Source organism: Apostichopus japonicus, chromosome 19 (genome assembly GCF_037975245.1).
Source record: "Apostichopus japonicus isolate 1M-3 chromosome 19, ASM3797524v1, whole genome shotgun sequence".
Taxonomy (NCBI): Eukaryota; Metazoa; Echinodermata; class Holothuroidea; order Aspidochirotida; family Stichopodidae; genus Apostichopus; species Apostichopus japonicus.
The window spans coordinates 1,206,029-1,233,960 of NC_092579.1; the positions used below are offsets into that span (position 1 = coordinate 1,206,029).

General features: G+C 40.4%; 3 protein-coding genes across 3 annotated transcripts in view; 2 read left to right on the forward strand and 1 right to left on the reverse strand.

Annotated features, from left to right (window-relative positions):
* The window catches only part of LOC139960151 (steroid 17-alpha-hydroxylase/17,20 lyase-like), a 50,546-nt gene extending 47,894 nt beyond the window's left edge, over positions 1–2,652 (forward strand). The window contains exons 10-11 of the mRNA XM_071958304.1: positions 1,424–1,468; positions 2,548–2,652. Coding sequence (XP_071814405.1) covers positions 1,424–1,468; positions 2,548–2,573 — 71 coding nt within the window. The 3' untranslated portion in view covers positions 2,574–2,652. The remainder of the gene's footprint in view (positions 1–1,423; positions 1,469–2,547) is intronic.
* LOC139960153 (alpha-L-fucosidase-like) overlaps positions 1–24,261 on the reverse strand; it is a 111,765-nt gene extending 87,504 nt beyond the window's left edge. Inside the window, exon 1 of the mRNA XM_071958308.1 lies at positions 23,891–24,261. The gene's annotated coding sequence lies outside the window, so the exon portion shown is untranslated. The remainder of the gene's footprint in view (positions 1–23,890) is intronic.
* Positions 6,063–10,360, forward strand: LOC139960155 (uncharacterized). Its single transcript, XM_071958309.1, has 3 exons — positions 6,063–7,115; positions 8,109–8,411; positions 9,058–10,360. Exons 1-3 carry the CDS (start codon positions 6,782–6,784, stop codon positions 9,768–9,770), a joined length of 1,350 nt encoding a protein of 449 aa, XP_071814410.1. The 5' UTR covers positions 6,063–6,781; the 3' UTR covers positions 9,771–10,360.
* Positions 24,262–27,932: the final 3,671 nt, after the last annotated feature.

The window sequence follows — 27,932 nt, forward strand, 5'->3', positions numbered from 1 at the left end:
CTCAGAAACTTATTCTATGGACAAAGGTGTTTGTGCATTAGGTAATGGTGGGCAGCTGAAGGTCATGAGTTCAATTTCATAATGATTTAACAGTTCAGTGATATCCAAAGTTGTCTTAATGTGTTCTTTGCCCCCAAAAACATAGGGATAGACACCAAGATCATCAAATTTGAGATGATATTACATAGTTATGATCATTAAGAGGTTCCGGCGGCCATCTTGAAAAAAAAAACTTTTCCGGGGGTCCTACTTTGGTAAATATTTAGTATGTTATAAAGTACACTAAACCCTACCAGAATCAGTTGAAAAACCTTTTGTAGCAATTTTTTTTTGGGGGGGGGGAGGGGGGTAAACCGTATTTGACCTGACTACTACAACTTGCAAGCCAACAGAAGCTCATTTGAAACCCCATCCAATGATTTTCTCTGATGAATACCAACAGATACCATAGTAGGTGTTCAGAGAATAATGAGTGGAGCATATAATTGTCACTGCTATTCCTGCTCCCTGGAGTTCCATTGAACTTCTCAATGAGATGGATGTGAGCGAAGCTATTACTTGACAAACTTCAAGTAGCTTCTCATTTGAAATCTAGTACATATATAATAGTTTTCACCATGAAAATCTGTACTCCCTATCCTCTTCCTGTAAAACTGTTGTCTTATATGGGACAGCAGGTAGTATTCTGCAAGTTCTAAAACAGCCTCCAGGATTAATTACTTCATGTGTTTCATGTCAACACGATACACTGAAACAATAGTTTTTATTTAAGCCAAACTTAATCCCAGTAAACATTTTGACGTCGGATCGACGTTGGGTTTAGGTCCAGATGGTCGGTTTTACGTCGGTGTCCAACATAAGTACGGTAGTAGTTCAGACGTCGGATTGACGTCACAAATTTAACCTTCCACTTTTAGACGTCCTAACGACGGCTGATGGACGTTTGTTAATATCGTAGTTATATAAAGGTAGTCTTTAGGACGTCGGATGACAGCCCTTTAATATACGTCGCGTTTCAATGGTCCATCCAAAGCCGAAATAACCTTTTATAACGAACCTATATTAAAAGGTTCGTTGGATCGAAGTCGGATGAACTACGGATAGGCGACGTCGCACTGAGAACGTCCCCCGACGCTCAAACGACCAGTCAGAATAGACTAATCATAAGCGGTTAGTTGGATCGACGTCGGATGAACTACGGACAGGCGACGTCGCACTGAGAACGTCCCTCCGACGCTCAAACGACCAGTCAGAATAGACTAATCATAAGCGGTTAGTTGGATCGACGTCGGATGAACTACGGACCCCCTCCTCCACCCCTCATACTTGGTTAACTTTAACACTGCAATCCTTGGTGTGACTTTATCTATTTCTGGTTTGCTGCCATCTCTATTTTATCTATTTTACCTATTTTTCCGCACAGTCTTACCAAATCTAAGAAGGAACGTCCAAGTACGATCAACTATTGGTAAGTCCAAGACGTAATTGATGTCGAAGTTATCCCAAATGTCAAAAGAGTACCTTCTCAAGAACAAATTAATGACATTAATTACAAGAAATTAATATTTCATCATCAAAACTTAACAGTTGTCGAAGAGATTAGTAATGTGGAAAAACCACCAATCAATTACTGCGGGTTGAAACTAATATCAATTTAATCAATATCTATGATTAAAAGAAGAATTTGCAAAATGGTAACGGTAATTTGACATAACAAGTTGTTCCACAAAAAAGGAAAAAAAAAGAGTGTCAGCATGATTAGGTTTTATTTTTATGTGGCATTAAATAAGTTCGATACTTGTTAGGTTTAGCGATATAGATATGCTGTAAAATGATAGCAAACAGAGGAACAGACTCCTATGGATTTTTGTTGACTCTGTTTTTTGTGTCAAAAGGCAATTAATAACAGCATGAAAACTGAAAGTCCAATTAAATGGGACATTCAGCCTTTTGTTGCAATGGGAACTCTTTATCACCTACACCAGATTTGGCTTTTAAGTGCTATGCTGTACCTCTTACCTTTACTCATGTAAAAGCTCTTCAGCGCACTGACAAAACATAGTTTTGTGTTCTCTATAATAGGTTTTTAGAAACAGGTTAATTTAAAGTAGAGTTATTATCCTGGACTGGATTTATTGTCTTTATATGTAATTTCACTGCTTTTACTGGATTTGATATTGTCAAGTGATATGAATTTCTGTCATATAAAATGCCTATTTGAATTAGACACACACAGCTACAATGTACTTATGATACTTGCTTTCCTCTGTTGTCATTGAACAGCTACAGTTTGTGATTTGCTACATAAAGCTTACAACAGCTGTGTGTGTTTCATACTTTAGTCTGGTTTCATGAACATGTTGCAATGAGGTCATGTTTTTACCAATCTTGACATCATTATGAAACCAAATATGAAATTATTAGGATAAGTGAATGCAATCCGTAGTGTTGGATTGAATTAAATCATGTTAACCTTTTGTTTCTTTCAATTAATTATTTCTCCATATTTTCATCCCTCCGCTCTCCTCCTCCCCTCCCCCATTTTAGAACAACCAGTTCATCAAGCAGTCTGAATCAGAGGAGATAGATGTGGAGATATATTTTTCAGACATCATCTCCAAGATGGGGGAAATGGGTTTCTTGCCTCACTCTAAGGAGTTACCATGACAACAGTCGTCTTCCTCCTCCTCCTCCTCCTCCTCCTCCTCCTCCTCCTCCTCCTCCTCCTCCTCCTCCTCCTCCTCCTCCTCGATCTACGACGATGAGCAATCAGCATTTTGTCCAAGACATTCTTTTGTTTTCTCTCGGATTGCATTCTTTAACGTGACAGCCAAAAAGAGATGCTTTTGTAAAAGGCTAAAAAAAGTAAAAAAAAAGTAATAATAGATTCATTGTCGGCATATATTTCAGTTGATGAAGATCCTGCTCTCGAAAGAACTGGTGAACGGTTACAGATGGAGGTACAGTACCGCAAGAGAGAGAGAGAGACATATTGTATGGGGTACAAATCTTGCTTGTTGTCATGGTTATGAGTAATGAGATATTCTCAATATTTTAGTGAAAGGTCTGTGTGCAAGACAATGGTTTTCCACTTTACAAGGCAGTCGACCATGAAATTTTATTACAGGTAAAGCTTTAGTGAATGGTCGCGCAATGCTATTCCCTTTGTAGCTGTAGTTGTGCAATGTAATTGTGAATGTTTTTCAAGTCTCGTAACATTGCCTGCAGGAAAAGCAGAGAAAACAAATGTTTTTTTTCCCTCTGGCAGCAATATCCGCAGATGTTCTAACAAATCGGAGTCATCGTGTAATCTAACATTTCTTCTGCTGATCATTCGTTGAAACTCATTAAAATAAGAGAACATTAACTACATGTTTAAATGATAAACGTGGTAATTCAAACTATGAACGATTCAGTGTTCGAATCGTAATTGGATGGCTTCATATTGCTGATAAATATTCATGATGTATTATTATTTGTGTGAGTTTAGAGAATGTTACGTTGCGTCCAGCACAATAATGTGTAAGTGATTATTAAACCAATTGATAACTTAGTGAGCACATTTGAATCAATAAAAATGATGATATGCTTTAGTGGTATTCCTGTTTTATAGCTTCCAGGGTGTCCTTGAAGTAGGGCAGTCCCAAGAATCCACACGATGGCTCCTAATTATCCATCAAAAATGTTCTTGTTTGTGAATGATATATACCACTGGAAAGCATCTGTTTTGTCAGTTGACAAGATTTTCATTCAGCTATACCCTTACATATATGCAGAATACGTGTTAGCATATATGTTTGCATATTTATGAGGCCTAGATTTTATCAGTTGGGTCATTTTTTATTCCTAGCAGAAAACGTGCACTTAAACCTCCTATAAGGGTTTTTCCCTCTGAGCTCCAAGTTGTCAACAGGTTATTTCAAATGGGCACAGACTGATCCAAAGGGTTCAAAGATTAAAAATCTCAAATGGTGGAAAACTTGGCCAATTTCTCAAAACTATTTCACAATGTATAAAAACAGTCAACCATATGTGACTATTTTGATCTTAGGTAGCAGGTTATATATTTGTAACCTTTAAGTTAGTTCAGAAACATGGGTGAGAATGTCATTGTTTGTTGAAGTTGGAGGAGGGGAGAATGTCATTGTTTGTTAAGTTGGGGGAGGGGAGAGGGAGGGGAGGGGAGGGGATGGGAGTTTAATTGCCTTAACATGGACAGTAGTACTATTTTCATAACTTTCTCGATGAGGATGTATATTAACTGTCTTGTAGAATCTCAAAGGAACTTGGCCGAAATCGATAGATTTAAGATGGCAAGTGATGGGAAAAACCAAACCAAGGCTTTAAATTTGAAGATGCTGATATTTGATTTTGTTTAAATTGTCACTAGAGAGCATATGTAGTTGCTTGGCCGAAATCGACAGATTTAAGATGGCAAGTGATGGGAAAAACCAAACCATGGCTTTAAATTTGAAGATGCTGACATTTGATTTTGTTTAAATTGTCACTAGAAAGCATATGTAGTTGCTGGGCCATAGTTTCCCCTACAATGGTATGTTTCACATGTTCAGATGGCTTACTTTTTGCATTAAGTCTATGTTTTTATGGGCCACCTTCAGTTTCTGTAAGATGTGCAGAAGAGTATGCTTTTTTTTGGGGGGGGGGGAGGGACAGATTGATGAGGATCAACTCCCCTCCCCAATAACTCGATACACAAGTAGGGAACTTTTGGAAAAGGGAGAGTGTGTTACGGGCAGGGTGTTGGCAGTGGATATTTCAATGTCAGATTATAAGCGTTTTCTCAGGATATATTTACTTCCGAAATCAAGGAATCTATGCAATGGTGATGCTTGTATGTTTATTTGAACGTGCGCTAGTGTGTGACACTTTGGCTTGTAAACAAGAGTACTCAAGCAAGAACATGATGCATAAACGTCATTGAGTAACAAGGAAACTAATGATATTGTTGGAGATCAAAGGTTATTTGAGGTCAACAGAGGTCAGAGGTTGTACATACGGAGTGGCGTGGGAAGGTACTTTTGAGTGGGGGGGGGGGCTGAAGACTGATGGCCGGCCTGGGGGAAGGGTCTAAGGGGAGGGGGTGTCCCACCCCCTTTGGAAATTTTTGGCATTTTCAGGTGGCCTCAGATGCAATTTGGTGCAATATAGCACACTTCAACACCCACTCCATTTTGTAAATAATTTTGCATTTTCACCTGGCCTTAGATGCAATTTGGTGCTCCAAATGAGATTTTTTTCTCATTTGGAAATGAAAAAGGGGTTTTCTGACTTGCGAAGCGGGGGGGGGGGGGGGGGGGGGCGGAATGATACTTCCGCCCCACCATATTTTTCACGGGGGGGGGGGGGGCTGGCGCCCCCAGCCCCCCGGTTCCTACGCCCTTGTACATACGAGAACTGCAAAAGTGGACGTTTGGATTAACTTGATGCTCGGTATTTAGATACACAGTGTTCAAGGGCGTAGGAACCGGGGGGGCTGGGGGGGCGCCAGCCCCCCCAGTGAAAAATGTGGAGGGGCGGAAGTATCATTCCGCCCCCCCGCTCCGCAAGTCAGAAAACCCCTTTTTCATTTCCAAATGAGAAAAAAATCTCATTTGGAGCACCAAATTGCATCTAAGGCCAGGTGAAAATACAAAATTAAGTTTACAAAATGGAGTGGGTGTTGAAGTGTGCTATATTGCACCAAACTGCATCTGAGGCCACCTGGAAATGCAAAAAATTCCAAGGGGAGGGGGACGCCCCCTTAGACCCCTCCCCCAGGCCGGCCATCAGTCTTCAGCCCCCCCACTCAAAAGTACCTTCCTACGCCACTGACAGTGTTGATTGAAGGAAACCTATATTGGAACTGGCGAAGGTCTGGTCAAAGGTCAACAGAGGTCAACAGAGGTCAACAGAGGTCAACAGAGGTCAACAGAGGTCAACAGAGGTCAACAGAGGTCAACAGAGGTCAACAGAGGTCAACAGAGGTCAACAGAGGTCAACAGAGGTCAAAGTGAAAACCATCCTTTAATGTTTGTTCAGCAGAAGTCTCTCTCTACTGTAAATGAGTCTTTACTTATTTTACCTATTGCAAACCCACAAAAGAAAGCCTATATCACTTTCAAGTTTCTCAAATAACTTAATGAAACACGATAACATAAATATATTCTGCTTCCACTTTCGGTGGTTTTGTGTGTGTGAGTAAGCTATCAAGAATACGCTTGGTCATAATTAAGTACTTTCATTTAATCCTTCCTTCAAACACAGGTAGGTGCCTTCAAACTTTCACTTTTGTCAGCTTTCAATAGACGTGTTGTTTGTTATTACTTTGGCATATATACTAATGTATGTAATACTTCCTTAAACACAAATGTGTGCATTAGTCTCTGACTGCCTCTGTACTTCTACCGTATCATAACATGAAGCGGTGTAATAATATGTACTTACAGGTATGCTGCCATATTTTGACACATGCATTGTAGAGCGTAACGTATTGTACATCGATATATAGACTAATCTTACGATCTCTATGGAAAACTACAATGAAGAAAGGAGTTATAACGAAGTGACTTCATACAGGAAGAATGTTTGGAGTAGCTGATGATCGTCGCAGCAGACGGCTATACTTGCACGAAGATATCAAATTACGGCCTCCTATTGTCTGATTTATATCGAAGATATATGAATGAATTTCAAGAACATTGATGTTTCACAAGAAGTTTGATTGAATTAACCAATATTTGGTAGAAATCGGCTTGATATTGGTAGAAATCGACTTGACATCATGGAAGACGGACCATGGCCTCCTATCGTCTGGTTTATAATGAAGATATCAGCTATATTTTATTATAGACAAATTGTCGGTCAGCGAAGGTGTATGTCATGTGAGAAAGAATTTTACAAGAACACCCGACGAGTACGCGACACCGGTAGAACTGTATCTGACGGCTATCGGCGATCCCGTAAACATGAAGACTTTGATCTTACGTCCTGCTACGAGACGGTTTATGATGATAGCAGCATAACACGGGAAGGATCATCTAGTGAATGTTTGGCATGTGAATCACTTTGGTGGGATCGTTATGGTCACGTGATGAAATACACAGAAGAATCGATTGGTAAGATATACTTAACTGTATGGAAATTGCCACTATGGAAATATCGGCTATCTAAAAATATATTGGGATATGTAGGTCAGTATATAGAGTGCGCACGGGAAGGGAGGGGCTGAGAGATCTCCAGGTGTGCTACCTCATGCTTGCCCCCATCTCGTATGATATTAATTTAAAAAATTCAAGGAAGAAATTAAAATAAAATATAAAATAAAAATGAGAAAGGAAATGCTAAACTGAGAAAACGAAGGTTATTTCCTTTGGCATATAGGTTTATCAATAATATATAAGATGGCATTAAATGTTCTATGACAAACGTTTTACACGTTAACGCTTTCATATTTGCACTTCCAATGTGTGTTTGACTGTTTAAATTTCACTTTATTCCATTCATTATTTTTCTGCACAGGTTTTATAATCGTACTGTAAATTACCGTGTAGTTACAATATAGTGATTTGCAACACAGAAAAGTTTATAAGATACAGTGTGCCCGTTGCAAGATTAAATTTGTGTGAGAAGCTGTGAAAAGTACCCTAAAGTGCTCCCAAATATATATCAATATATGAACCGGAAAAATGAGATAGAAACTAACGAACTCCGACCCACCCCAAAGTACACAACCTACATAGGATGAGAAAGTGTTCACATAGAATGGTAACGAGACACTGTCAGTTAAGGAAGTTTCATATATACTGCATAAACTTTGCTGAGTTGTTGATGCTGTTATCATGGGGATGGGCGTGGGTGGTGGGAGGTGGGTGGTGGAGTGGGTGGTTGCTGTTTGTCAAACTGGGGTTCGAGAAGGGGGCTCTGATAGAAACGTTGGCTTTTATAAAGTGATGCAGAGTACTGACTATAGGAGAACCCGTGTGAATTTGCTTGGAATTCTTGTGGCACGGACGTGTTAACCTGACCCCTACGGTTCTTTGCGAAGTCTCGTTTTGGCGATAACTGTTTGACCCTCAGTAAAAACCTGACATCATTTTGTTTCTTTCCAGGTCTCAAGTATTGGAACCACCCAGGAAGTTGGTTCGTCTCCATTCTTATTCTGACTTTCATAATTATTCTTGTGACTTACGAAGCTGTCGTACTTGAAAGAAATTATTTCGCTAAACATGATCGCATCGTGAATTTGTTGTCTTACATAGCATTCTACTCTCCACTAGTCGTCTTTCCGTGTATGACTGTCTATTCGAAGGTTAGAAGTGCATTCTCTTGGAGGGGAAGAGGAATATGGGCTACAACTCTAAATGCTCGCTTTATTGTACAGCGCCTCCAGTTTTTGGATCTTGCTGTCAAAGGTAAACGCTTTATCTTCTATCTATATCTCTTTTCCCGTCCACTCCCCACCACCCCACCTCTCCACCACTGCGTTGATTTTGTTTCCGTACTGGATACTACAGGATGCTTAGTGAAATAATCGGTACTATGGAGCTCTTCATGACACAGGTATGCGTGCAGCTGTACAGCAGCATTGTTGTTCTTGCCTTAGTATGCATGTACCGGGGCTCATAGCATCTCTTCACGACACAGGTATTCGTGCAGCTGTATAGCAGCAGTTTACTCGTGACTGAGTATGTATGTAAATGGAGCCTCTGACAAAATCTTCATGACGCAGGTATGCGTGCAGCTGTACAGCAGCAGTTTATTCTTGACTGAGTATGTCCCATACGTTTACATTTGGCACACGTGGCGTCAAAAGTTTACGAGGATTCTAGACGTAAATTAGAGATAGTTAATGATGTCACTTAAGTATCTGATTCTTCTTACAGCTGATAATCAATGTTCTTTCAAAAGAAGCGTTTTTAAGGTACCATCAAGTGTAGTATTTCAATATACAGACATGGTTCCTATTCTTTACATGGTAATTTGTGCAAATGAACTTATGTGCCATGCCCCCACAAATTCTCTCAATACAGTAATACCAACATTCTTTCTCTCTTACAGGAGTACCGGCGAAACATTTCCTTGTCTTATGTCTCATTTGGCCTGTTTTTGCTGCAACTTACAGAACATATATTAAGTTAGGAATTAGGAGACAGACTGACTTATCTGATAAAATTAGTTGTCTAACCGTGGCTATTGCTGAGCTTATATGGGGTTGCTTTATGTTCCAGTTATTTCTGATAAGAATATCTTTTCAAAATCATTTTCAGCTTCTTTTGAACTTTCTACACAAATTTGAAGGAGAAACAGAATTATGCCAACAAGTAATAAGACGCGTGTTGGTCGATTTTAAATGTTATCAAAAATGCGTAGCTGCATATATGTCTGTCATGATACCCGCCTGTATCTTAGGCGCTGCGACTAGCATCTCGTGGTTCTACATGGTCAACGACATGGTCAACGATGGTAGCAGAGACCACGAGTGGTTTGTAATGGAGAAAAACGTGAATTTTATGATCTGGTCCGATGTCGCCATGTTCTTTTGTCTTGGGCCTCTGGCTATTGGAGGATTCAACGCCAACTACATATGGGAGAACTTTCAGATCAGCGTGATCTTCATGAAACGCGATGAAGAGAGGAAATTCTGGGATGATATCATTCGTTTTCTGAAGCAAGTCCAAGATGACGTGCCACTGATCTCTTTAACCACAGTCCTAGCGATGGTGGGTCTTTACGTCACTGTGGAATTTGGAAAGCAAGTAGTTGACTTTTGAAGAGGGAACGTCGGTAGAAATCTCCGAATCTAGCTTTAACTTCAACATCTGATACACGACTTATGTCACAGATATATACTTTTTCCCTCTGTCGAACATGACAAATGGTTAAGGAGTGTTAGCTCAGTGGTTAACGCCGGTGCCTTTCAATCATAGGGTCCCCGGTTCGAGTCACTCCAAGATTAATGTATGTCGTCCAGTTACATAGTTGACAATTGACAATTCATAATCATGGACGTTAAATATGAATCTAAGAGACTGACTTCGGTCAGCTTGCGGCTTTGATAAGCCAATGATGGCTTCTTCGCGAGTTCCTGCTTGCAGGAGGATCTAAAATACATACATACAAACGTACTGATCATCGTGATGCTCGTTAGATCGCTTGAGTCCAATGTGGGATATGTATTTCTTTTATTTGCAGTACCGTCTCTCTTTTGCTCATTGTCAATATGCATTTTGATTTTGGAAAATATTTTGAGTTTCTACGTAGTTCAGTGGACAAATGATATAACAACGTAGCTAAGTATTCAGTATGCAGATATTGGTATCTAAGTTTATATTTTGTGTTGTCAATAAATCCTACGAATTTTTCGCTTTTGTTATAACTCTGGGATTACGTAATGTATGTGTAAGCGTAACATAGTAATACACGGTTGGGTCAGTTAGGTATCTAGCAACTGGCAATCACTCAAATCCATGGAAAAGAGTACAGGATTGTCAGGGCTGGTTTAAAAGAACAATGTTATCTTACATTGTTGTATTCTGTAAGGTTGTGAAGATGAACCTACATATTAATTATATGCAAATTAGGTAAAGTATATTTACATATTTGATGCGAAGTTAGTAACATGTAGTATTGCTGTGTCCAGGGACGTCGATAGAGGGGGTGTCTCCCCCCCCCCCAAAAAAAAAAAAAAAAAAACTTGGTAAAACTGACGATAGTTGGAAAATTAAAGTGCGACAGTCGGAATATCCGACTGTCGCACTCTAATTTACCTAGGCCTATTCCTATATTCCTGTGATTGTGAATGACCTAAAAATGAAAATTTCGGTCAAAATTGACCTTTGATCAGTCATATTTACCACGTTTTCCTTGCCACTTTGAGAAATTGTATCTCGCGATTCTTATTCTCCACCATACAAACCTTCGTATGATATTGAATACTCTAAAAAAAAATGCCTAATAGAACTACTGTACAACGTTCGCCAGCTTCAATTCGGTTTATTCATGTACTAATTTTGCTATTGGGTGGGTTGACCGATTTCGCTAGCTTCAAGTAAGTTCAGTATATATATTGTCTCTATGATATACAATTAAAATACTCAATGCTAGTCAGTAGTAGTTGTAACCGTCCGTTTCCAGGTGAGTATCCAGGATTTTCTAACCCGGGGGCGCGAATTACTATCTAAGCGGAGCGCCATCATCGGTTGGCGCGGAGCGTACAAGAAAATTTCTGGTTTTGATACCCGGCCCAGATCACCGGAAATGGCACTTCTCGGGCTTGAAAATGACCAACCAGATGTACACCTTTGCCTGTGAACCAAGTATTTCCCAAAAGTTCTTTTCCATTCATAACCTTTTTGAAGATTGTCACCAGTCGCACATCATGTTCGACCTCATCGCATGTCCTATGGATCATTGTTTTTGTAGGTGATTCTACGTCACGGCCCACAATATCCGAAAGCCCCACTTTTCAAGGTTTTAAGCCCATTTTTTGTTGAGAATTTCAAAATTCACATTTCTCGTGTGATTAAACTCACTTCAAAACATACCCATAATGTTGCAAAAAATTTCATCTATGGACAACCAATATAGAAAAACCTCCTTGAACCCCTAACAGACTGGTCAAAATTGCACGAGTAGAGGGAAGTTTGATGAAGAATGTTGGTCAGGAAATTTTCGAAAATTCAGACACAGTTAATTTATTGGTGTACAAATATTGAAACCTCCTATAACGGCTATTATAAAACTTCGTTGAAGGAAATGAAAAACGAACACTACACTCATAGGTCAAGGAGGCGTAGGGGGGGGGGGGGGGCTAACGGAATATTTCTTTCTGAAAATTCGGGCAATATGCTGAGAATTTTCGGGCACCTATACTGAAAGAAAAATACATTGCAATGATGTAGCTAAAGGAAATGAATTATTTAAAAATTATCTCCTTCGTAATTAAAATAAAGTTCTAAGCTTGGCCGACTAATTCGCAATTACTAAGGTAAAAGAGAGTTTTGACATAATTGGGCCTCCATGCTTTTTCTCCATCTACATAGGACAATTCGTTGTTCATGAGCATCCCGCGGTATACTGCGCAACTTTCAGTGACCGTACGATACATGATGGCATGCGATGTAATAACCGATGCTTCCTTATATGATATTGACATCAACATGTTGAACGCGCGCGGAGCGCGCGAAAATGTTGGTTATATTTTTCGGGCAAGTCGTTACAGCTCCCCAAATCAAATTGGGCTGTTTCGCCTTTGACTACACATATAGACAGTTTTGAGGCTGTTCATCCTGGAACGCCATTTTCATGCTCACTGATATGATCTGATATCTGATGTTTGCTTTACAAATTCGAACAGGCGCGTAGCGAATAATTTGCCAAGGGAGGGGCGAAGCCTGTAGGCAAACCCAGGAAAAAATTTACCTCAAATTTACCGCGGTAACATACCACACTTACCACGCTTTTACCACAGTTTACCGTTCTTTTACCCCAATTTTACCGTAGATTTACCACGCTTTTACCTTAGTTTTACCTTAGTTTACCATGATTTTACACTAATTGTAGGACAGTTTTACCTCACATTGAGCATGATTTTGTCCTAATTTTAATCAGCATGTACACAATAATTTGTTTGAATTTCACCCATCAGTGTACTGTATCATAATTTGGCTATATGCCTTTACCCTTATTGTAATGGTTGTATGCCTGACATGTAAGTCCTCAGTTGTAGAATGCAACAGTTTTTAATTCATCAAATCCATGGAGGTTTCACACATGAGAAAGCTTTGTTGAATTTCAATTACCCTAGCTGGTATGATTCCTGACTCTCTTCATTCGACTTAATTGGTAGTCCAAATTGGACTTTTGATATGTTATTGTCCTCAAAGACTTGTTTTAAATGACCTGAGTACTCTGATTATAGATACATAGAGTTGTCAAGTCATTTAATGGACCTGACAGAGAATACCCAAATCTGAGGACACTGATTGGTCAATTTTTGTGTGCCACAGTGTTGAGGCACAGAAGCTATGCCTTATGTGTGCTAGTTTATATAGTTCTTTTTTCACTTTAAAGGCTTTTAGGTTCTCCCTAATCATGAAAAAAGAATTAATTGTTGTCTCCTCTTAAATATATCAGGGATTCCATGAAGGAATTCTCTATGTATCTATCCTCTGCTTGTTTTTTTTTAGGAAAAGAGATGCATACTATAACATATAAGAATAGCAGTTTGTCTCTCTTCTTTATTCAACTCATATCCACAGGTAATTTATATTGCCAACATTAAGATATGAGTAGAACAAAAGGTTTGTCATATCAGTATTGCAATAATATGGGACACAATCATGGAAAAATTGCTGTAAATGTACCATCATGTTTCATAGTGTGACCCATATATGTTCTACTGTGGTAAAATCATGGTACAATTATGGTAAATTTACCATAGTATAATTGCACCGTATAGTTTTACCCTATTTTTACTGTGGTTAATCATGGCACAATTGTAGGAATTTCACCTATGTAGTTTATGTACCATATAAACTTACCCTACTTTTACTACAGTAATACCATGGTAAAACTGTGGTAAATTTACCGCAGTAAATGTACCGCACTTTTACCCTACTTATACCGCGGTAATATCATGGTAAAACTGCGGTAAATTTACCGCGGTAAATGTACCGCACTTTTACCATACTTTTACCGCGGTAATACCATGGTAAAACTGCGGTAAATGTACCGCGGTTGATTTTACCACAATTTTACCACACATTTACCCTATTTACCACACATTTAACATAGTTTACCGCGGTAAAATTAGGGCACATTTTTTGCTGGGAACTATCTAAGCGTAGCGCCACCACGAGTTGGCGCGAAGCGTACAAGAAAATTTTGGCCGAAAATGCCTCCCAGATCGCTGCAAATGACACTTCCCATGCCTTGTAAGTTACATCTAAGCATTTTCTATTTCGAATTTACTAGCGATATCATAAAAAAAAAATATGCTCGGGGGGGGGGGGTGCGGCGGTCGCCTCATTCCCGAAATGCGTCATGTTCCCCGACGACTCGGTCGAGTTCGAGACCACAGCCACAGTTGGTTTCATAGCACAATTGTTTAAGGCGTCCATACACACACACGCGTTATGATAGACCATATATAGAAAAATGGAAACGTCAAAAATGGAGTTGTCGGTGTAAGGGGTAGGGTGAGGCGCATGCCCCTTCCGAAATCCTCGATCCGTCACTGGCTACCCGGCCATGTGTATATAATAGGGTTCAGCGCCGTGATGATGTCACTGTTCCTCTTTCTCTTCCCGGTGTCTTGGCGTTTATCTTCTACTCCCTCCTTCTTTTTTTCTCTCCTTCTTCTTTTTCTTTTCCCTTCCTTCCTCTCCTCCTCCTCTTTTTTCCCTTCTTTTTTCCTTTCTCTTCTCTTTTTTTCTCTCCTCTTTTTCTTACCCGGGGGGCGCGCGCCCCCAACGCCCCCCTGGATACGCGCCTGTATACTGTGTCAAACTAGCAGTGCTTCAATGGTGCATAATGTTACATGCATTTTTGTAGAAAAGCTTCACACTGTACTACACACAAGCACTGTATACATCTTTCCCGAAAGGCCAAGGCTCATATTTCAACCATCAAGCAACTTTGTTTAGATTTAATGGTTTTGTCAGACTGCATTGTGTGACTGTAATCCATATATGATAAGTGTTCTCATCGTTGAAAGCCCTCAGCGGTCGCATATACCTAGGCCTATTATGATCAGAAGTCCCACATTAAGACTGATACCGGTACATCCGGCAAGACAAAAGTTCTGAATATGGTACAACCTTGTCACAGTTATTTATTCAGTGTTGACTCTGAGATTTCCAGAGTATCTGCTTGCACTTCATATGTCGAGCAATGTTTTCAACCTAAGATGAGACTGTCATGGGCGGCGATCCGTATTTCCGAGTGGGGGGGGGGGGGGGGGATATGACCTTGTTGACCATCTAAGCGTAGCGCCACCATGAGTTGGCGCGAAGCGTACAAGAAAATTTTGGGATTTACAAACCCTCTAGATGGCCGGAAACGGCACTTACCGAGGTTTCCAAGCGGCATATACCCAACTTTAAAATAGGGATATCATATCCGAAATATCTCATAATCAGGATCCAAAATACTTTCTTTAATTTCGGGTGTTATTTTGGGAAAATTGCCCCAGTCAATCTTGTTTCAGGCGCTACGTTAGAATGTTCGAGAGCTCTTTTATATTATTCGATGAAGAAAATGGCCTCATGCAGGCTATTATAGGCCTATACACATGCAATACACAATTACACATAGTTACATTCCTATGTACCGATTGCTAGGGCATCCAGGTGAAACGTGTATTAATCATTACCCTGGTAACATGAGATTCTCAGCTGTTCGAGGGAACATGTACGTGTGTAGACCTACTATAGGGCCTATATGAATCATCGAGGTACCTGTAAATGAATCTGGAGAAACTATCACACAGTAAATACGCGCGTACCATGCATGGAGGGTCATGTGATGTGTTCCAGGGCGGTACTAATATTTTACTCTCCCCATTACGCATGATGATTTCACCCAACTAGTACGTAAATGTGTATGCGTGCTTCGAGCAGCAGACGACACCCGTTACCTAGCAATAACCGTGCCTGTAGCCTAACGTGATAGCTATATTCCGGCTGAGCAGCATTAGGCTCTGTTCCATGGAGAATTCCGTGGTTGCACTGAACTAAACTTTTCCACACAGCACCAAACGCTCACCCTTGAAATATAATTCAGACATCGACATTTCCCGCTGCAAGCTCAATGTATCTGCACTTGTTCTGTGCCAGCATGTCTAACGTTAGCATATTAGCACTATTTCGTAGGCCTGAAGTACCAGTACCTTCTTACGCCGTTACTTCCCATGTTCGATCCGTCTTGGTGCAAATCTTTCACGAAGTCAGTAATACTATTTTCGAACTGCTACAGAGAAATATCAGTTTGGTACCACCCTGGAACACATCACATGACCCTCCATGCATGGTACGCGCGCCCAATTGACATGAATCCACCAGATTCATTTACCTCGATGAAATGAATACTATGAGGGTGCATATATGTACTATATCATTACCGTGGTCGCAATAATACATTTTGTTGTTATAGGGCCAATGAAGCCTACAGTCAACTATTCTTGCTTTATAAAGACGCTTTATTTGAAAAGATCGCACTGCGTTTATGGTAGGCGAGAAATGAAGCTAAAAAAGAGCCGTACATTCACGATGATGCATAAATGTAGGTATGAAAATATTCTTATCCCTGGCATTTGGTGGGGGGATATGGTGTATTACATCCCCTCCACCCATTTTCATGGGGGGATATATCCCCCCCATCCCCCCCAGGATCGCCGCCCATGGAGACTGTTATACTGACCTGAATAATATTTAAGTAAATTTTCTATATTGTGTATCTCTGATATGGCCTTATAGTCTTACAGATGACACTGAATAATGTATCTGCTAAACACATTTCTAGGGCCATATAATATATTCAAGAAACTGATCTAGGCTGGTAGAACTGTTCAAGTGTATAGGATCAAATCACATTGTGACATTTTGTAAAAAAAAAATCGTTTCCATCCCCTGCTTTCTGACCGGCCCTCAAGTCACATCTCTAATTCTTATTGAAATGAGTCGCTCGTGATGATTTTCTGTAATATTTACAGATTAATAGACACAATTTAAAAACAAATGATTAAACGTACCTATTCGTTACCTATTTAACTCCATTCAAGTTCAATTAGAAAATGTATGCTCAGGTCAATCAAACTGAAAAGCAAATTGTACCATCGTAACTTGTTTAAAATTACTCTAGAAGTAGAATGTTACCAGATTGATGTAAAGAAATAATAAACAACTAGAAACTACTCCAATATAAAATACAACATTCCCTCTTTAAGACATCGCACATACCTTCCAAACAAATGCCGATTTCCAGCAAATTGAAAGTTGTAAACTAAGCTAGGCCTACGCATTTTTTTTTTTTTTTTTTTTTGCAAACCGATGGTTAGGCTACATTTCCCATTGACTTAGTGTGGTTGTTAGGCTAACATGAGGCCGAAGGTTGCAGTATCTCATGGATATTTTAGTTCTAGCTAACTGCGTCACAACTTCAGCGAATAAAGAGATGCTTAGGCTAGATTTTCCTGTTGACTACGTGTGGTGTTCGGGTACCATGCGCGACGATAGCAGCAAGGAAAGTATGTAAGAAAAGCTACGCAAAGTATTGTTTTTTTTTGTGGTTTTTTTGCAAAACGATGATTGGGCTATATTTCCAATTAACTTGGTGTGGTTGTTAGGCTAACGTGTGGTCGAAGATTGCAGTTTCCATGGATATTTTTATTTTTTATTTGCGACACAACTTGAGCGAATAAACAAATGGCTATAAGTTAGATTTCCATGCTGACTTAGTGTGAAGTATAGCTACCATGTGGTCGGAGATTTGTGGGGCTTTTAGGTTATTGTCGCTGGTACTGAAATTGCTTCGTGGAGGCCGTCATTTGCCAGTAACTGTGCGCGGAAAGTTCCCAATGATTTAGCGCGACCCGCCCGCACTGCTTCAAATTTGATGCGGGATTATGAGAACTGTTTGTGCCATTCGCGCTGCTAAAGCAAACGCTTGTTACAATTAATTTTACACAGACACCAGGGCGATTTCTTATAGAACTCTCTCTTCTTTTTCGCACTCGTCATTGTGCTTTAGGAGGGCTTTTTTAGCACTTGCTAGGGCGAACTTCGCCCGTCGCCCCCGCTTACATCCGACCCTGTCCAGCACATTCGTTAATTCATATATTATTTCTCTGGTTTTCTCTAATAATATATTTCTTTGGAGTAAAAATGGATTTTCTCTATAATAAATATCTATAGCCTATATATATTTATGTTTGTTTCTGTTCTTTACAGATTTCTGTCATGGAATTGCCCCACGACTTGATGCATACAACAGTAGAATACCGGCTGCGAACAGCATAATTCATATAGGGTCTGCAAGCAGCATGGGGTAACGTTTGTCAAGTGGTGTAGCGGGCGCATTTTCAGTGCAGACGGTACAATGCACCGGGAAATGTTTGCCATGTATGTACAAACTTTACAAAAAGTGTCAACTGTCAACTCTGCTAATTGAGAAATACTGTAGCTTGTAAACATAACATCTGACATATACTGCATGTTGGGCTTGAGGAAATGTATGATCCCTACTGTTTTGGGTCAAATGAATATTTACAAAATATGCCTTAATCTTGATATGCCAATATCTTTGCAAGTGTAAATGTACACTTTAATTAATATGAACTTTGTTTGTATGTGAGTTATGTGAAGTATATATTCCCTATTTGCCCTGGGAGAAGTTCCCAGAATTTGATGAGCTGCATGTGCTGTAAAAAATCTTGAAAAGCTAGTGTTTGGCTTATAGGTACCTGCTAGAAAGTTTTCTACTCTGTTCTTAATTTGCTATTTGGCTACACAAATTACCAAGCCTATAGGAATAGAAGTCAGCAATGGACCAAGTTAGTAATTTGTTTTGTTTTACACCAAATTTAATGCTTTTAGAATGTTCACATAATTTTGATGTAGCTTAACTTTATTAAGGTTGCTCATGTTTTGTTTTGCCTTAATTTTATGATAAATATATATTCTATATATGTGCCTTATAGCATACAGAGTGGCCATTCTGTGATGCAACATTCTGTAAGCTTCCAATCCATTCTTTAATTGGATAAACATTGCCAAATTTTATGACTTGATCAGTGTTTTGGGTATCCAGATCTGATCTTTCAACATGATTCATTCATTACTACCTTTACAGCAGTATACTATACTATAATACTATAACACTACACATCTATAATGAGGAAAATGTAGTCACAATTAAGGGTGCCCCATGGGCAAATGTAATGTTTTGATATACCATTTTTATTACACTTGTATAATTGCATTTAAGGTGCTTTCTTTCTTAGCTTATCAGCTATATACCAGTTCATATATCTACCGTTCATTATCTACATGTGACCAATTCTTTATTTTTCAGTTTTGCATAAAATTTTTTTAGCTTGCCAGGATAACTCTAATTTGCCTTTCTCACTACACTTGTTAGTATATGTTTTCAACATAAATAAAACTGATTTTCCATGTTCGGTGCTTTCAGTCCAGATTTTGCATTTCATCAATTGTTTCTTAAGAAGTCTATTCTTCACATTTCTTTTAAGTAGTCTATTCTTAACCAGTATTTTATTTAATGTTACCTTATTTCTAAGCATTGCCTCATTTGTGAATACTTTCATGCATGTATTTCCATGGAATACATGCATGTATATATCCTTTGCATTGGTGCATGCAATGGATTTAAAAACATGCATCAAGCATGAATTGTTTCAAATCCGACACAAAAAAACATGCTTTAAGCATGAACATGTATGAAACATTTCAAATACATGCTTCACACATGCCACAGTGCATGTCCACATATATTGTTTCAAACCCGCGCAAAAACATGCTTCAAGCATGTACATGTATGAAACATTGAGTTATACATGCTTTAAGCACGTATTTGCTGGAGCATGTAATGTAGCTCATTAACATGCATGTATTTTTTTTCAAATACATGCTTCACGCATGCCATAGTGCATGTAAGGAGGGCATTTACATACATGTATTTTCTTCAAACCCTGTGCAAAAAACATGCATGTAAAGGGTACTCAGGCGCGTATCCAGGATTTTCAAACCCGGGGGGCGCGAATTACTATCTAAGCGGAGCGCCACCATCGGTTGGCGCGCAGCGTACAAGAAAATTTCTTGTTTTGATACCCCCCAGATCACCGGAAACGGCACTTCTCAGGCTTGAAATGACCAACCAGATGTACACTTTTTGCCTGAGAACCAAGTATTTCCTAATAGTTTTTTCCCATCCATAACCTTTTTGAAGATTGTCAACCCGGCACACATCATGTTCGACCTGATCGCATCTCCTGTGGGTCTTTGCTTTTGTAGGTGATTCTACGTCCCGGCCCACAATACCCGTCAGCCCCACTTTTCAAGGTTTTAAGCCCCGTATTTGTTTAGAATTTGAAAATTCACATTTCTCGTGAATAAACTCACTTCAAAACATACCCTTAATGTTGTACAAAATGTCATCTATGGACAACCAATATATAGAAAAACTTCCTTCAACCCCTAACAGACCGGTCAAAATTGCACGAGTAGAGGGAAGTGTGATGCAGAATGTTGGTCAGAAATTTTGGAAAATTCAGACACAGTTAACTTATTGGTGTAGAAATATTAAAACCTCTTATAACGGCTATTATAAAACTTGGTTGAAGGAAATGAAAAAATAGCAGATATTTCCGAAAACCGAACACTACACACATTGGCGTAGGAGGCGCGGCGGCAGTGGCGGAGCTAGGGGTATTGGTCAGGAGGGGCGAGAATGGTCTGTAGGGGCGCTTTCGACACTATCTAAGCGGAGCGCCACCACTGGTTGGCGCGTAGCGTACAGAAATTTTTTGAGTAAAGATACTCCCTAGATCGCCGGAAATGATCCTTTCCGGGCCTGGCTAATTTGCAGATAAACGAAGAATAAGGTGTCATCGCCAAATTACACCAACAAAATGTGAGAAATGTCAATAAGTAGATGAGAGCGCAATAAAAAAGTCAATAATCTAGAATAAGTAAAAAGTGGTAAAGAGCTGAAAAAGGCGCCAGCAGTCCGTTTGAGTCCGTCAGGGGGGGGGGGGCATCCGCCCCCCTGACCGTATGGACGCTCCGCCACTGCGCGGTGGGGGTGCAGCCCCTAATTCGCCATTACTAATGTAAAAGAGAGTTTTGACATAATTGGACCTCCATGTTTTTTATACATCTACATGAGACATGTTTTTTGAGTTTTTTGAGTAAAGATACTTCCTAGATCACCGGAAATGACCCTTTCCGGGCCTGGCTAATTTGCAGATAAACGAAGATTAAGGTGTCATCGCCAAATTACACCAACAAAATGTGAGAAATGTCAATAAGTAGATGAGAGCGCAATAAAAAAGTCAATAATCTAGAATAAGTAAAAAGTGGTAAAGAGCTGAAAAAGGCGCCAGCAGTCCATTTGAGTCCGTCAGGGGGGCATCCGGCCCCTGACCATATGGACGCTCCGCCACTGCGCGGCGGGGGTGCAGGCCCTAATTCGCCATTACTAATGTAAAAGAGAGTTTTGACATAATTGGACCTCCATGCTTTTTATACATCTACATGAGACATGTCGTTGTTTACATTAGCATCCCGCGGTATACTGCGCAATTTGAACGGACCGTACGGTACATGATGGCATGCGATGTAAAAACCGATGCTTGCTTATATGATATTGACATGAACCCGTTGAACGCGCGCTTCGCGCGCGAAAACTTTTGGTTATTTTTTTCAGGCAAGTCGGACAGTTTTGAGGCCTTTCATCCTGGAACGCCATTTTCATGCTCACTGATATGATGTTATATCTGCTGTTTGCGTTACAAATTCGAACAGGCGCGTAGCGAGGAATTTGTCAAGGGAGGGGCGAAGCCTGTAGGCAAATTATCTCAGCGTAGCGCCACCATAGGTTGGCGCGAAGCGTACAAGCAAATTTTGGCCGAAAATGTCTCCCAGATCGCTGGAAATGACACTTCCCAGGCCTTGTAAGTTGCCTCTAAGCACTTTCTATTTTGAAATTACTTAGCGATATCATTTAAAAATATGCTGAATGGGGGGGGGGGGGCGGGCGGTCGCCCCCATCCCAAAATGCGTCATGTACCCCGACGACACGGTCGAGTTCGAGACCAGCCACAGTTGGTTTCATAGCACAATTCTACATACGCGTTATGATAGACCATATATAGTATATATATAGATCATTAGTCATCATCAAAAATGGAGTTGTCGGTGTAAGGGGTAGGATGAGTCACACTTTTACGAAATCATTGATCCGTCACTGGCTACCCTTCAGCGCTGTAATGATGTCACTGTTCTTCTTTCTCTTCCCGGTGTCTTCGCGTTTTGCTTTTACTCCCTCTTTTTCTCCTTTTTCTCTCTTTCTTCTTTTTCTTTTCCCTTCCTTCCTCTCCTCCTCCTCTTTTTTCCCCTCTTTTTTCCTTTTTTTCTTCTCTTTTTTTCTCTTCTCTTTTTCTTACCCGGGGGGCGCGCGCCCCCAACGCCCCCCCCCTGGATACGCACCTGGTACTATAAATTTGTGTAAGGGACGTCATATTCTGATAAACTCTTTGGTTTCAAATTTCATTTACAATTGTTTCTCAATAACGATGATTAATATTTGTTGAATTAAAGTGTTCTTCTTTTAGAAATAATATAAATCGTCTCTTCATCATTACATGTGTGGGGTGAAGAGGCATTCATGAATGCATGGGACGGATAGGTTCCTAGTAAAGTCTTTCAACCGATTGCTAGGGGTGGGGAGGGGGGCCGGAGCATTGGAAAGGACCAATACAAAATAGCTGTCAAACCAAATAATGTGAGGTGCATACAACTAATTTGCTTCATGATATAATTAAGGTAAAGAAGATAATATTTAATCGCAAGGTTTGACCCCACGGTGTTGGGTGGGAAGCGTATATGTACGGTCAAGTCAATCATGAGGAAAACTGAAATGCCTTCACTATAAATCTTCAAAACAATTTCATCAATTTAAGGCTTCACAGTGAATACCAATATGCAAATTTAAGCCATCAAAGCCTGTGCTATTTTTTTTGGCTAGATCTGATGCAGCCATAAACCGAAGCCTTAGTGAAGGCATTCTTGGGGCAAATATAAGCCATCATTTACAAGCATTCGAAGCTTTAATGAAGCCTTAATGAACCCTTCATTTTAGGCTTCAGGGAAAATTTATGCTAGCATTAAGGCTGCAGAGCGAATGCCTATTTAAAGCTTCAAAGTGAATACTTATATGCAAATTTAAGCCATCGAAGCCTTAGCTAATTTAAATTTTTCGGCTCTGGTGCAGCCTTAGCGAAGCCTTAGCGAAGGCATTCTTGGGGCAAATATAAGCCATCATTTATAAGCATTCGAAGCTTTAATGAAGCCTTAATGAATGCATTCATGTTTGGTAAGGGTTAACCTGTAAGGTACCTGGATGTGAATCATATTAGTATTACCTACTGTATGCATACGTAGTAGATGCCAGGGCCTTATCCAGGTTAGCCTATTGTTAATAGTTACTATACCTATGATACTGGGTAGATAGAAAGTCACTATGTAAGTAATCCTAAGAATAGCTAGGCCTATGTAATTCTAAGTATTGTTTTCTATATATGTACTGTAATCTGTACACTAAGGAATGCCAACTGTCTCTGTGGCAGATGAGAATATGAGAGTAATAGATCAGTAGAGCATACACTACCACCGTGTGCAGCTGTGTTTTTCTTGAGTTGTCTCTACAAATCTAGCTTGCCTAGAATGTATATGTGGAGTTTAGCAAGTTTAATTATGGACAAATAGGGCTAACGATAGGCCTGACGTACCTGTTCGTCAACAGACTTAGCACAGGAAGTTTACTGGCAGTGATAGAGCGACGGAGTTTTCACTGGCCGGAGATAACAACAATTCTAAGCAATACAAATGACAACACAAATTCTACACACATGTATCGTGCAGAAGATCCGTTGTACGTTTGGCCTACAGTAGAGACCCTATAGGGTCTCTAGCCTACAGTAGTCCAAGCAATAATTGCACCGTATGATAAGCTGATCTGCTACCGATAATTGCTTTCGCTTTGTTGTAGATAAGAAATACTTGAAAGACCTCGCCTAGGACGAGTTTATGTATACTACTAGCCTAACCAAGTGTCAATTATTTCCTAAGACAACCATTTCAAATTTAGTTACAGTTAAATACAATCGTATAACGTCCAGTCCCTTTAAGTCAAGATTCGCGTGAGTTGCCATTAGGCCTAATCTACAGTATGTGTGGGAATACGCATTATTTTACCTTTTCGGCTTCCCACAGTTCCTTTTGTTGAGGGCTAGACACCAAGCCAAAAGTCTCTAACAAAGTTAACTTTTACTTATTATTCAGTGCTCGTAATCACTACGCGTACATGCGACACCTCATTGATTCGAAAATGTTTATTTTCACCTTTGCGTGGCAAGTTAAAGCTCTATAAGAGCTCACTAGAGATATACTGTAGTTGTCTCTACTTTACAGCTTTAATTGTTTTGTATCTGTATACTTAATTGTGTTTGTGTTGCTATGTTTTACTTTTTATGTATAACGTTTAATGTAAAAAGCATGGCCTTATTGGAAACCAGCTTTTGCTGAATAAGCAACCCTGGATAAAAATGCGAATAAATAAAATTTAAAAAAATACTGCTTACCAATAAAACCGATATATGGCTCAGTCATTTGTGTCATCCCATCTCCCCCCATGGGCGTCACCGTACACCGACAACCTAACCACCCCCGGCTTTACATTGGGTAGTACGAGTGGGGTAATACACAGATGACTGAAGGACGTAGGAACTTCAAGGGATTATCTTGAGGCGTAGTGAAAGATGGCAGGCTTACTAGACGAGATGCGTCAACGACTAGATGAGTTGGAGAATGAAGTGGCAGAGGAGAAGAAGGGTAGTTCCGAACGCCCGGGTGTAGTTTACCTCCTGCCCAAGGAGAAGAAGTTACGATCGTTCTCATCATGGGTAGAGGTGCAGGCTGTGCTTTCTTTTAAATTCTTTATTGAAGAAGCAAGAGTAGCTCAGGCTAGTGCCAGTTCTAGTGAGGGGGAAGTAATATATTTTATGATGGCGGATGGTGGTTCTAGTAATAGTACTTATTAATTCATTCGGGGTGGGAGAAGAGAACATATAGTGATTCCTCCCAAAGCGAAGAAACCGAATAAGCACGCAGGAGAACTAGGGTTAATAAGGGTCGCCATAGGAACCCATATCATGAGGCTGAGGTCAATTCTTCGAACATTTTATTCCATATTTGAAGGGTTTATTCCATATGACAACCTCGGGGAAGAGAAAATCATTCTTAGTGCTTTAGTTTCATAAATTAGCTTGCTTAGGTGGTCAAGTTTTTGATTTATATTTAGTTTATTAAATTACCATAGGCCTATACCAAATTTTGACATGCTGATGTGTAGTGCTTTTGATTGAAAATATGTCATGACTGGTTGAATAATTACTTTTGTTTGAGATAAATATTGTCTACATTCCTACCCTTACCGAAATCCCAGATCTGGCTTTATATCTGGTTTAATCTGGCAATATTAAACCTTTATTGGGCGATACCATTTCGCAAAAGCAACGAACCAAACAGCAATCGCCTACTCATACATTTCAGTGGGAGAAAAGGTCATGGTCCTAGATTTCAGACAAAATGCTGGTTAATGGGCAGAAGGCCGGGGTAATATCAAAAATGTCAGGGCTAAGCGACATATTAATCAAATAGGGTCAAAATGTCATGTTGTGAAAACACGAAGTTTTGATAATTTGTACAGAACTCGAAGCTCAGTATACGGCTTTGATTTGAGCTAGCGGGAGTTATTGCTTCAAGCCCACCGAATCATCGTTTGAATTGTCAACACGGAATTGGAATAAAATACACAACTGTCGAAAATGGAAGCAACTCTTCGAGAATTAGGATATGGGGAAGATGATATTATTAATTTCGAAAGAGTAGGAGTGTTGTTGTTATCTGAACTTGTATAATATATATTTATAATTTTTGTAGGGAGAAACATGCAACAACCTCAGGCTCATAAGCTATAGTCAGGTGGCTTAGCAACAATTTTCAGGCTTAACGTTACCGACCGGACAAAAGCACCAAATTTGGCATGGAGTTTCTTTTCGACCTATCTATCGATTTTATCCGTGGAACCCACTTTATCAGTTCCGATTTTTCAAGATGGCGGCCAAAATCCAAGATGGCCGCCAGAAAAAAGGAAATGCCATATATCTGGCTGTAAAAATCGGAGATGAACAAATGAGGGGTCAATTCAGGTGTTTCCGGGGTCACTGAAACAGATGATGACCATGGCATGTTGCTTGAGTAACCCACTTCCAAGATGGCGGCCAAAATCCAAGATGGCCGCCAGAAAAAGGAAATGTCATATATCTGGCTGAAAAAATCGGAGATGAACAAATGAGGAGTCAATTAAGGTGTTTCCGAGCTCACTGAAACAGATGATGGTCATTGTATGTTGCTTGGGCCACCCACTTCCAAGATAGCGGCCAGAATCTAAGATGGCCCCCTGGAAAAAAAGGAAATTTCATATATATTCAATCCCCAGACCCCTGTGCCCTTTTCTGATCGGGACCATCAAACCTTCCGTCCTCAAACGTGTAAATGAAACCGGGCTAGCACCCTGACTATATGTTTTGGCTGGTATTCTAATTGTGTCACTTTGGCTCAGGAAGCCACTTAGGACTTATTGGGGAACTTTGAGGTGTGATCGACCGTGGATAGACACTGTCGCAAAGCCCGTTATTATATGGGAGTAACGAGTGTCATGTAAGACTGATTACATTGAGTCAACTATATAATAGGGTAACTTGAGGGAAAACCGACCAGATGTGAATACCGACTCATTGAGAGATTTTGTACGATTGTGCACCCTTCATAAATACAACGTCAATTGTGCGAACAACACACGCTAAGTCAGGTCACTAGTCATCTGAGGTATTTAGGTCATTCTTTTCGAACCTGTACTCCAGGGCTGCTATTAGCGAGGATCTCCAGTAAGACTTGTTGTCTGGTATAGACAAGGCCCCCCCCCCTTCATAAACACAACGTCAATTCTGCGAACAACACACGCTAAGTCGGGTCACTAGTCATCTGAGGTCAACCAATAACACTAATAACCAAGACAACAACAATTACAACCAATAACACCAATAATGAAGGCGTGAAACCATCATTCCCACACCAACCGGACAAAGGGACACTCAAACAAAAGGTGTTGCATAGTCCTGATGGCTTTACAGCCCACACAGGGACAAATCCCATAACCTAATCGCCACCTGACTAGGCGAAAATGGTTAGTGATGAGGACCCCATGTGCAATCCTCGCCAAGTCCCGGAGACGGCTTTCTAGTGACCTACAACACACAGAACACCACACATCTGGAGAGATGGCGGTTTGGCAAGCCGAGGGACCCACGTTCAGCAGAACATCTGGCCCACCCTCCTCTTTGATGGCAAAGTGAGTCACCAATCTGAGTATACACCCCCCGTGTCGCCTTTGGCTGGTTATTGGAAAAGGATCCGGGCCAGTAGTGGCGAAAAAGAAAACCACCCCAGAACGTAACAAAAAAGGCAAACGAGTTATTCTCAAACGCAACGAAAAAAACCTTTCAAAAGGAGAAAGCGCAGTTAAGATGGTAGGTGGACCAAACCATGCCCACCCGCTCAAGGGGGCCTTTTACAGAACGGTCCTTTTGAGAAGGTTTGGTTTTCACTTTCCCCAAATGAAATAAAAAATGATCCTCTCCAATCGCACCAAGGCATAATCTGGTGCAGCGATCACCGTACCAGGATACCAAAGGAGAGGAACAATAAAACGATTGACAACTGTAACCTTCCCAGGGAGGGAGAGTCACCTCCGATTGAATGTGTCGAGCCTTGCCTCCACCTGATCAGACTTCTCGGCCCAAGTGGTGGCCTCCGGGGCACCATAACCTAGCCAGATGCCGATTACCCTGATCATGACATCTGACCAAGTAATATCGAACGGGAGGGATTGGCCACGCCAACCCCCTGAATGCAGCCCTTTGGTCTTGGACTTGCTAAGTCTGGCACCAGTAGCCTCTTGGAAGGTGGCCAAAACCTTCGATAAAGGCTTGAAGGTGACGAGGTCCGACACAATACAAGTGACGTCATCGGCATGTTGCACGCATTTAACTCTAGCCCCACCCGGTACATTGA